At 43.5% G+C, this 12,218-nt stretch overlaps 1 protein-coding gene across 2 annotated transcripts in view; it reads right to left on the reverse strand.

Moving 5' to 3' along the window:
• The window catches only part of BMP1 (bone morphogenetic protein 1), a 181,509-nt gene that overhangs the window by 80,699 nt on the left and 88,592 nt on the right, over window positions 1-12,218 (reverse strand). For both annotated transcript variants that reach the window (XM_084804039.1, XM_084804040.1), the window contains 2 exons: window positions 9,475-9,576; window positions 2,477-2,638 (listed from right to left, as the gene is read on the reverse strand). In XM_084804039.1, coding sequence (XP_084660165.1) covers window positions 2,477-2,638; window positions 9,475-9,576 — 264 coding nt within the window. The remainder of the gene's footprint in view (window positions 1-2,476; window positions 2,639-9,474; window positions 9,577-12,218) is intronic.

Consider the following 12,218-nt stretch of genomic DNA (forward strand, 5'->3'; position numbering starts at 1 on the left):
GTTGTTTATGGGTTAAACAACACAGAGTTAAACCAACAAACATCCATGGCTTGTTGTTGGGTTAACTCATGAACAACCCAGAGTTTTTGGGTTTGCTTGTCACAAAAACAACCCAGGAGCAGGGTGGCTCTGGGTTGTTAATTGAAATTGAAAATGGCTCATGCAGAGTGCACATGCTTTACTTGTCACTGCAATTCCTGGGTTAAACAACTGCCATGACATGTAAACCAGGTCATAGACTCAGTCGATGATCTGTGTGAAACACAGATGGCATCACCTGGCATCTAGTGACGGTGATGACTTGTTAGTCTTTTGAGTCCAGTGGAAAACTATACAAATAAATATAAAATATATTATAAAATAAATATAAAATATATCTAAAAAAGATTCCCAAGTGGTGAACAACAACAACAACAACAACAGAATAAAAACAGTTAAAATCAAGTTATACCAATCAAACCATGGCTGGTCATTCAGGAAATGCCAGTTTAAGCAAAAATGTTTTTTAGCAAACACTGAAAACAAAGCAATGCTGGTGCCTGCCTGCCATCAACTGGCAGCAAATTCCACAGAGAAGGAGCCAGAACACTAAAAGCACTACTCTGGACTCTAAATAGACCTCAGGTCCATGCAGAACCACCAGGAGCGCCTCATCCTATGACCTCAGTGACCAGGCAGGCTGATAGGGGGAAGGTGTGCCCTCAGGTATCCTGGTTCCAAGTTGTTTAGGGCTTCATATGCCAATAACAAAACTTTAGACCTGGCCCAGTAGCAAATAGGCAGCCAGAGCGATTTCCTCAGCAAACGTATAACACGCTGAAAAGGGGCAGCCCCCGACAACAGCCAAGCTCCTGCATTCTGCATTAGCTGCAGCTTCAAGACCAAACTTAAGGGCAGTCCCATATAGAGTGTGTTGCAGTACTCCAGTCTTGAGGTTACTAGCACCTGTACCAGTGTGGCCAAGCTATCTCTATCCAGGAGAAGCCACAGCTGGTGTACCAGTCGAAGCCCGTTGAAAGAGGTGATTTTTAAAATAATTTATAATAGTTAACCTCAGAAGTTGGACTCACCTCCCGCCCCCCATGCTTCTCCTTTCACACAGAAAAGCAGTCTTTAATTCAGTGTTTGATAAATAGCCGTGATTTAATTTTATGAGATTATAAGCATAAGCTTTAATATAAAAGGAAATCTAAATGTATTTGTACCCAGTTTTTTTTTTAAAGATGCTTACTATAATTGATTTTCTAAACAATCAATTAAGTTTAAAACATCAAATTTAATTATTTTTTAATTTTAAATCATTTATATTTATTCACTCTGGCCTGGTATCACTTTCATTGGTTTGCAAGTGATAGAAGAGAACTCTGAATTCATGTTCACACTAGCTAGCTTGCAAATGTTACATATATACAGGACTGAAGTTTCCAAGGACTAAGAGCAAGCCCTGGCTCAAAATAGAGAGCTGGACAAAAATGTCCTGCTTCACACCTTGGAATGTAGCAAGCAGAATATCCAAGTACTTTTTGTCCAACTCACTAATGAAATGATGGCAACCTGGTTACAACTAACAGCGAACCAAAACAAAACAATGGCTATCAGTGGAACATCTAAATATGATATCCAAGCTTGATGCTAGAATATGGGCAGCTGATTAGAGTGTTTTATTGTCACACATAGATGGCAGACTTCTATTGGCTGCTTCCCTTCTCCGCTCTGAGAGGGGAACAGATCAGGGTTCAGGGATTTCTAAGTGGCCATGGGGGAGGCAATGAGTGGAAGGGAAGCAGGAAAGACTCAGGTACATACTCTTCAACATATGTCCTGGTACATGAGCATTAACCTAAGAGAGCAAGAGCTGAGAAGACGCAATGACCTGGTTCCCATGACATGACAGTCCGCCATGGCTTAATTTACCGACGGGGGCTGCTGCACTGTGCCGGGCATTTTTGCATGGTACCTTTGGGCTGCAGGGGTTGTTTGAGGGTTAGACAACCCTCTCATGACATGACAAGCCATGGCAAGCCGGGTGACCACAGGCACCATGCAAATTTATTTATTTATTTAAAACATTTGTATCCCGCCCTATACCATTAAGATCTCTGGGCGGCATGACACGATAGCCCCCACAGGTACGTTAAGCCACAGTGGGCTGTTGTGATGTGCAAACAGGTCCATCGATTCCTTCCTAAAATGTAGAGAAGCAGAACATATTAGGTGCAGAAGAGACAGAGAACTGAGTTACTATTCCATTTTTCATATTCTGCTCAGGCTGGAACTGTAGGCTACCTAAGAGATGTAGCACAGAGAAATCTGGTGATCTCCTCACAACGTCCCACCATCTCATCTGAATCACACTGTATGGTCAAGGTGTGCAAGAGACCTAGCAGTTTGCTTTTCTGCTTCTCTATGTTTTGGGAGAGAACCACAGTTTCACAGTGAGTGAAAACTTCAACCTATCCTTCAAATGCCAACTCACCACTGAAATTCCCGCTGATCACGTAAGGAATTACTCCATCTGGCCACACTCGTTCGGGACGGGAAGTGGCGGCCCGGCGACTTCGAGGTCGCCCCTGGCCCTGCTTCCATCGTCTCCTTGGCTGTCTCCCAGGCCTGATGCTGGTGCTGTTGGAAGTGTTCCCTGTGAGGAGGACAAGAGTTTTTTTAGAGTGCGTGTGTGAGCACAGCTGTTTCCCATTTAGTGCAGGCCAAACCCCTTTTGAGACCAGAGTCACACACCTTTGGTTCAGATGTGTGATTTTGGCATTCAGGCCCCAGGGCTCTAAAGAAATATGAACCTGAGTTGCCTTATTTATTTATACATACATACTACATATATACTGCTTGATATAATAAGATCTCAGCAGTTTTCATAAGAAATACATAAAATACAATATAAAATAATAAATACATTAAAAACTTTACAGAAAGATTAAAACAGAGCAGTGCAGTTATGCATCAGGAAAAACCTGCGTAAATAGAGGCGTTTTCAAGAGATGTCTAAAGTTCACCACTGGTCTTGCCAACATTTCAGTCAGTGTCAAGATCACAGTTCATCAAGCCATAAGACCAGTTTGGTGAAACAAAAACTACTGAAAATGCCTTTAAGTACTGATCCTGCTACATATCAATTGATCTTCAGTTTGTCCTAATGACAGTGTTTAAAAGGCACGTCCTTCTTTCAGCTAGAATGTGTCTTAGCTTCAGTTTCAAGCCACTGGGATCTCATTACACCTCTGCTGTCTGCTAAGGTAGGCTGCTACAAACGATTATAGCTAGAGCCCTGAAGCCCAAGATTTGGCTGCTTATTCCAAGTCACCATGTCAACAAGCCTCCCTTACCTCTGCAGCACAATATGCTTATTTTCTCTTCATTCCTTCTCCCTCCATGTTTTCCTTTTCCTCTCAGACTCCTGCCTCTCACCTTCTCCTCATCCTTGTGGGAAACTCCTCTTACCAAAACTGTTTTCAGTTCCCCCCAGCTCAGAGGGAACAGAGAAATCTGAGTGGGGTGGCAGGTGACATTGGCATCCCTGCTAATAAAGAAGGGCCAGCACTGCATCCCTGGAAGCCCTGGTTCTCTACACCACTGCCCACAGGCTCCTGCTTTGTTTACCTCTTTTGCCCCTAGGATTTTCTGCCTGCCTTGCAGGATCAGACTAGTTCAACAAATCACTGCTAAAGAACCTGCTCACTGCCCAGCTCCTCTGTGACAGAAAGTCAGGCAAGCCAATCACTCCCAGAGGAGCTTCTGGCTGTCCAGCTTCTCTGTAACAGACAAGTAACTGAGCCAACTACTTCCAAGAGCTTCATGATCACCAGTGCTGCTGCCACCATCACCATGTCTTTTAGTACATTGTAAGATAGAGAGTAATGTACTGTTACAACTTTTTCCACACAAACTGAATTCTGTGCCTTCTCTCTTGACCCACTTCTTGTAAAAACTAAGCAAGCTGGCCTTCCAAAATTGCTGACTCATTGATGCATCTTCCAAACCCCAACCATGCTTTTCTTCCCCCTGTGGGCTCAGTGCCCAGTTAGAGTGAGATGGGTATTTAGTCTGGTCTTCAAAGAGCAGCAAGGCAGATATGAAGCTATGAAACAGCCAGCAAGCCAGTAGGTAGGCTGAATGCTATTCTTCTAATCTAACTATTTTGGCTGCTGATGTGTCAAGGAAACTTTTTCTTCTGCTGGACAGCATTAAGGCAGGGCAGGACATGGCTAGCTTATTCACAAGCAATGCACATTTGGCTGGGAAAAAGCAGCTTCCCCCCTTCCACAAGTTTCGGCTGGCATTGTTAAAGTGAGACCAGAACCAGCGCAACTGTGAGCACCAAGACCTTTGTCTCCAAATTGTCTGGAATGCTCTCGATCTGCCAAGCCAAACCCTATAGAAAGCACGACCTGGCAGGGGATCCCACCCCAAAGGGCCAGGGATGAGAAAAAAGGCCCAAACACCAATGCCACTATTTCATAGCCCAGTTATCTGACAAGGGGAAGCTAACACTTGGGTTTTGTAGATTTCAGATTTGCTATCAAGGTCACACCTTGCTGTTAAGCATCCAAAGCCTGTCTGCAGGCCTCACCACATTAATTGGGTCATTTCCTCTATTCCTTTATGGCAGGGGTGGGCAATTTGTGGCCCTCTTGATTTTTTGGCTTACAACTCCTGTCAGGCTTAGACAGCATAGCAAATGGTGGGGGGTAAGGGGAGTTATCGGCCAAAACATCTGGAGGGCCACAAGTTGCCCACCCTTGCTCTATGATGTGGCTGGGTGATGGGGAGGGTCCAATCTGCACCAAAAAGGGGATAACGTACCAGAAGATCCAGTTTCAGCTAGGTGCCCAAAACAACGCCAAAAGTTGTTAGCAAATGCCCCTCTTCAAATCCAGTAACAAAATCCAGGTGCCAGATTTTGCCAGCATCTCTAGTCACTTTCTTCAGACAGGAACATTGTAAACTGCCCTCTACTGAGTTAGACCATTGGTCCATCTAGCCCAGTACTGTTGACATTGACTGGAAGCATCTCTCCAGGGTTTCAGGCAGGAGTTTTCCCAGGCCCACCAGGAGATGCCAGGGATTGAACCTGGGACCTTCTCCATGCAAAGCAGGGGCTCTACCACTGAGCTATGGCCCTCTACCAACCATTAGGAACATGGGAAGCTGCCTTATACCAAGTCAGACCATTGGTCCATCTAGCCAAGTATTGTCAACACCAACTGGCAGTGGCTCTCCAAGATTTAAGGCAGGACTTTTTCCAGCCCATCCTGGAGATGCTGGGTATTGAACCTGAGACCTTCAGCATGCAAAGTATGTGCTCTACCATTACGTGACAACAATACACACCAAAATTTTGAGGAGTTTTAAAATGAACCCTAATACCCGAATAACCTATTCTGGTTTGCCACTCTTGTTGGGTTCTAATTACCGTTGCTACCCATGCAATATTACTCAGTCTATCATGTCTTTTCTCTTTGGGGGAGATTACCCAAGAGTTGAACAAATGTCACTGCTGGGGAGATTTGAGACATGGGGAAAAAAACACCCTCTGTGATAAATCTTCTAATCCTCCCCCTGCTGCCAGGGAAATGCAGACAGTTCCATAGAAGGCTGAAAAATGGACCCATGTGAACCCAGTTACTTTTGTCCACTTTCAGATGAACCTGGATCCTGTCAATATTATCAATGGCCCCGTGCCAGGGTGGCTGCTCCCTTTTCCAGGCTCTCCCCTCAGTAACAGCAGCTGAGCTAACAGTGGTCTTGTGACACTTGGCTTTCAACAGGAACATGATGGATCTAATGCAGTCCCTCAACACTCTGTTTATCTTTGCAGCACTGACTTTCCTCACCAACTGGTCTGATTTTGGAAGGCCTTTAGCTAAGACTACAGAGAAGGATGTACATGCAAAGGGTCTATAAAACAGAAGAAACAGAGAAAGTAGGTTTAGAAGTGTCCTGCCACAAAGCTCATCTCAGCTGTGGACTACTAAATTCACAGGAAATAAAACTCAATGCTGTTATTAACTCCCTCCAATAGTTCTGCTTTCTTCAAATAAAAAGACCTAAAAGCCAGTGACCTGGTTCATATGTAATGAAAGCCCATGGATTATTTAATATATGGTTGTCAGGGCCATGCAAGAGAAAGACAATGCGCTGCCTCCAGCCCACTCGCCACTTCCACTTTCTTTCCAGCTTACAAAACAAACCAGGTTGTTCACTGCAACATCTGAACCTGGAACTTTGGGTTGTTGAAGGAAAAACAACACAAAGACTTGGCTTGCATATCATGTTCAGTAATTCCTGGGTTGTTTAACCCAGGAATTGTGAGAGGAGCAGATCATGTGAGCTATGCAAGTGCCACTTCCAATTTTAATCAACAACCCAGGAACGCCCTGTTTCTGAACCTGGAAATTCCAGGTTGTTAATGGGTCAAACAACCCAGAGTTAACCCAACAATTACCTATGGTTTGTTGTTGGGTTAAAACTCTGGGTTGTTTCTCCCTCAACAACCTGGAGTTCTTGGTTAGGACATTGCAGCAAACAACCCATTCCTGAATTGTTTTGTAAGCTGGAAAGAGAATGGATGCAGGAAGTAGTTGCGAGACACTGTGCTCACTCCTGTAACAACACTGCATTTACTCCTGTAATGACAATTCATGGGTTGTCGTTATGTGTGAACTGAGTCAATTTGTACGATCAGCAGAATGAAAAGGTAAAGATTTTCATTGGCTGCCACAAGAAAAGTCTGCCTGCACATAAAAAAGATCATGTTGGGAAGAAGGTTTATTAGAAGAAAAAAGAACTTCTACCTTGTGCAATTCATATGCTAGCACTGTAATTTTAGTAAATACATGTGGTGGGAGCACAGAAAAGTTAAGACAGTCTGTCATGATGTATTGGAAATAATGTAGATAATGAAATGTCCCACACTATAATACAGTTATAATTCTGTTATGATTGCTAAATGACTTGGTTAAACTTCAGTTACAGATGTTCAACACAATCCTATGCATTTTTACTTAAAAGCCCCACTGTGTTGAATGGGACTTGCTCCCTGGTAAGTGAGTTTAGGATTGCAGCCTTAATAAACTTGTTATTATCAGCAAAGAAAATATATATGAAAAAGTCACCTCCCAAGGCAGCTAAATGGATGTACAAACTGTGGAAGAATACAGATAATTTATTCCTTACCCATGAAGAAAGGCAGCCTACAGTTCTTTCAGAGTGAACTTGTTTTTTGAACAACGGATGCTATCGAGACATTCCTCTACCATGAGATGTGCATTATTATACCCATTTAATAATGAAATCCATTTACGTTGCATAACATCTGAGGGTCAAATTACATATAATGCTTAAAGATATCATTTGAAGTCCCGCGATCATTTTTTCAACTCAAAATAACAAGTATGGGGCCCCAGATCAGGACTGCAGTGTGCAGATGCGCGTGCACGTGTGTGTGTTGTTAACCCTTTCCTTGTCACTACAATACAGGTGATTCCCCCCCCCCCCCGCCCTGATTAAGTTGCTATGAGCCCCAGGAGAGAAGCTTCCACTGGCACCAATAGGCACTTCTCTCCAAGGTCTAACAGCAACCCTGGGTAGGGGATTTTGCTGTGACTGAACTGGGGGGGGGGGGGAAGGGTTAACCTGCTATGGTCCTGATTCCCTCCCCTGCTATTTAGAGTTGAAAAAAGAACAATGGAAAAGACATGTTTAAGAACATAAGTAGTTTTGGCCCTGATTATACTGATTCTTACTATGCAGAGAGGTGCTGTTCAGTAACTGAACTGTTGTGTAATGTTGGGTTGTCAATGACACTTATTTGTCTAGCACAATATTATGACAGCCATTTTTATTATGCATATAGAAAGGCACAGTATAAATACTGGAGACAGATAACAGCATATTCTCTGGGCCAATTCAGATATTGTTTCATGAAATTCTACACAGTGGATGAGTTTGCTCAACATGACCACCACCCTGCAAAATAAGCTACTCAGTGTGGGTTGTCATCAGAACAACCCACAGTGAGTCTGCCAGACAATCAGGCTTACTGTGGGTTGTTCCCCCACTCTTCCCCCCTCAGTTCTCCAGCCACTCCGGCACGTATTCCAGGGGACTTGGTGGCAGAACCCACCTTGTCTGCCGCCAATGTTTCCCTCCCTGCTCCAGTCACAGCTCCGGTTGTGTTTGGAGCTGTTTTTTTTTTTTTAATTGTGCCCCAACCTTTATACAAAACAGGGCCATTTTTTTTCCAGCCCCAGGAATGTGTGCAAATGTCTTCGTAATTTTTTTTAAAAAATGGTTAGTTTTCGCAATTGTGGAAGTGCCCAATTGCAGCTGTCAAACTATATATAGCTTTGCCTTGTCGATTGCTTTGTATATTTCAGCTTTCAAAGTGAACAAAGTGTAGTAGGAAACTTACAAGGTAAGTGAAAAGATGGGGCTGCATATAGGCTAGTTTGACAATCTTTGACAGCTGACAGGTGTGGGGGGGAATCAGAGCGGCCCCTTAACAAAGTTATCATCAAGATGTAAAGCGTGGGATTTACTTTTGGGGTCCCACTTCCATTCCACCCCTCTCCGACTCTCCCCCAAGTTGGAGCACCAAAAATCACCCTTAAAATGATGATCTAGGATCCAACCTACTTTCAGAGTTCCCACCTGGGGGAGAGTCCCAGCAGTCATGGAAACAGCGCATTGCCTGTGACAATTCTCCCCTCCCCTCTCTAGTCTCAAGCTCATCAGGAAGGCTGGGGCTTGTGCTAGTTTATTTGTTTTAAATAATGTATTTCATTTATTTAAAATGATTTTAGGCCATTTTTAGGGTTGGAACCTTCTCAAGGCACTGTACAAGATAAAAACAATACAGAACTATGCAAAATGCAACAGACTAGACATAAATAAGTATTCCATAATAATACTATAAAAACAGATAATACCAATGAAACCTGCAGCCCACAGATCATGGGCAGCCCAGCGAAAACAACCGAGTCTTCTGAGCTTTCCTCAAGACTTGCAAAGAAGGGGCCTGACGAACCCCTGAAGGAAGCTGACTCTAGAGGTGTGGGGGCACTGCTGTGAAGGCCATCTCCTTTGTACTCACTGGCCTAACCACCCTTGGCAGTTTAAGGTATTTAAATACTGCCCTTCACAATATCTATCCCAGAGTGGGATTACTGCATTATGCTTGGAGCATTTCGGAAGTACGGTGCAACTGTGGAGGATGAAAACCTCAGCCTCTCCTCAGCTGCCAGTGGGTGGTGGGACACTGTGGTATGTAGAACTGTGGGACCAATTGCCTCTGTGTGTGAAGACTTGCTGTCTGAGCAGTGTAGAACAGCATCTATTCTTAAATTAATATTTCAGACTTTTTTTTTATTAATAAGTCTGCCACAAGAAACATGGAAGTCACAGGCTTCTTTTCTCTCTGGGGTATCTCAGCTCAGGCCATATGAAGACTGGCAACTGTACCTGAAGAGTTGGTAGCTGTTCTCTCAATAGTGTGCCGTGTGAGATCCACCTGGAACAACTTGAGGTCTTCCTCGTCCAAGGCGATGTCTCCTAAAAAGGCAGCTGAAAAAGCAGGAGGAGAGCTTATGAGGCAGGAGTTCAATTTTGATTGCTTTGTCTAGACTTTGGAGAAATATTTTCCAAATAAAAGGGAAAGAATGGCACATTCACTCACATTACATGTCATTTGTGAAAGAATTACCATGGTCACTTGGATAATCTAAAGGAAGGAAAAGAAGGCAGCAGTATGGGAATGAAGCAAACAAGAGACCTCCAAGATGCATTAGAAAGAATTATAAGACTCTTCTTCAGGGGTAATTGACTCAATTACCTGGTTCGCACATAATACTACCCATGGTTTATTTAACCCATGGTTTGTTGCCCTATCCAAGGTTTGTCTGGCAGACAACTGAACAAACTGTGGTTTGTTTTCTCAATCCCTGAGTTGTTTGTTTCCTCCTCCTTCGCCCACTCCCTCCCTGTATCCCAAATGCCTTTGCAGCACTATAGTACTAGCATGTAGAGTACCTGTTGTTATTTTTTTAACCACTTTGGTTAACTCACGGGTCTGGATTTGCATGTAACAACCACCCCTGGTTTAAATGACCCAGAGTTCACACCCAACAACAAACCATGGATTCTCTTTCTGGGTTGTTCATGATTAACAAACTAGAGTTTGTAGCACAGCTGCACTCACACATTATGGTAACCCTGAATTCACATATTGACAGCAACTCAGAGCCCAATACCTTGGGTTACCATTATGTGTGAACCAAGGGTTCTATCTGACTCTCAAAAATCTGTTATCAGCACATTGGGCGTTAACAGTTTGTTTCTAATGCACCCATTTCCTCTTTTCTTTGTTCACTTGGATAACTTGAACATATTAACATTGCTATCATGTATTCAGTCATCAAGCATAATCGATTTATCACATAACTGATTTATAGCAAATGAAGGCAATCTGGAAGGCCATCCCTTAAACTGGAAGTACCTCCTAAGGGCATAGGGCTTGTGCTGGCTATTTGCATAGTACAAGAAAGTCATGATTCTACAAACAGTGCAGAAGATCTAGTAATTATGCTTTAACTAGACAAGGCAAGGCAGTGGGACATCTATAATCAGAGCTTCTGCTTTCTTTTTGAAAAACTGGATATAGGGTGCTTCCAGATGAAGGGGTCCTTGCACTAACAATTAGAAAGCATTATGCAGCTCTTCCGTCATTTTGTTCTTAACAGGTTTTCCACAGTAAGAGAAAAGATGGAAGTAGTGATAGGAAAACACGGGTTGATTACAAGTGGAGGACAATTTCTTCTACATCCCCCATAAAATTCTATGCATAGGGAGAGCAATGGTGTGATAAAAGCCTAATCTGAAAGCACCCATAGTGGCAGGGGAGACTTGAATTGAGACTTGGCCGGGGGGACAAGACCGCTTTCTCCAGAGCAGTTGTCCTGATCTGAATCCCCATCCCAGCTGTTATTTGTTGTGGGGTGCATACATGCATCCTTAGAAAGCATTGTGACAAACGTTCTGCTCTAGAAATGTTTGCTTCTGGAATATTTTAAAAAGGAATATTTTGGAATCTTAACACAAAAAGGCAGTTTTTATCATCATAAATAAGTAAGAAAGGAAGGCATCTACAGGAAGAGGATAAAGAATTACAGGTCACTTGTAAACTCCAAGGGATACTCTATCTGCATGGGAGGTTTTGTCCGATGCTGCTGTGGCTTAAAATTGTTAGGGACACATGACATTGTGCCCACTCTGCAGTTTACCTGTGGGGAAGCCACATTTTTGCATTGTACTTTTACTCCATTGTTTTTTCTTTAATTCAGCTCCCCTGTGGTTCAGCTGCTGTGTGCCCATCCCTCCGCTTTAAATTTGGTATGATCAGGACGTTCCAAGGGGTTAGTCTTTCACCTGGCCCTGCCCTCAGTAACCCAGGTAACTAATGTGCCTGCCTTTCCAACAAATTAAACCTCTAGAGCACTCGTTCAAGCCTCAGAATCACCCTGCAGTTCCTTTTCACCAGTGGGAGTAATTAGCCTCAGTAATTACGCACTTCTCTGATGTTTGCGTTACTTCACTTCCCTGATGTAGTGTTAAATCACTTTCCCAATGTTGTATAAAGTTGCTTCTCTGAAGCATAAGAGCTTTATCACAGTAGCAATCTGGAAAGGTCTCGGGATCAAGGGAGCCTGTCATTGCGATCAGGGAGAAAGTGCCAAGAGAAGGAGAAAGTGGGGGTGGAACCTATAACTCTGCGACAGTTTGCTCCAATGGGGTGAAATGGGGGGGGGCTGCTCTCAGGGGGGGCCTTCAGATGTTGTACTGGATAACTGGGTTGTTTCTAGAGAATTGTGAATTAGTTATTCTCTATTCATAATAATGTAGTTGTGGGGGGAGCCTGGACATGAGCCGGGAAACAAACCTCTCTCATTGGTTGAGCAGCTCCTGCCCGGTTGATAACGTTCAGTTCTACTCCCCCCTTCATCCCGGAAGCATGGTCCTTTCAAGCTCTGTGTGACCATGAAAACTGGATTTGAAGGTTATGGTACACTCAGCTTTTCTTGCTTCATGTGTCCCTGAAGGACCAAAGCGAATTCCATAAAAATATAGATAATATTCCACCGTGCTTCTCATTCCTTGTCATGAAGATCCTTCCCGGTCAGCTCTAAAGGAAGGGGCTAACCCTGGCACTG

Source organism: Heloderma suspectum, chromosome 6, assembly GCF_057233095.1.
Source record: "Heloderma suspectum isolate Gila_16-S chromosome 6, 16-S_ref, whole genome shotgun sequence".
Classification (NCBI taxonomy): Eukaryota; Metazoa; Chordata; class Lepidosauria; order Squamata; family Helodermatidae; genus Heloderma; species Heloderma suspectum.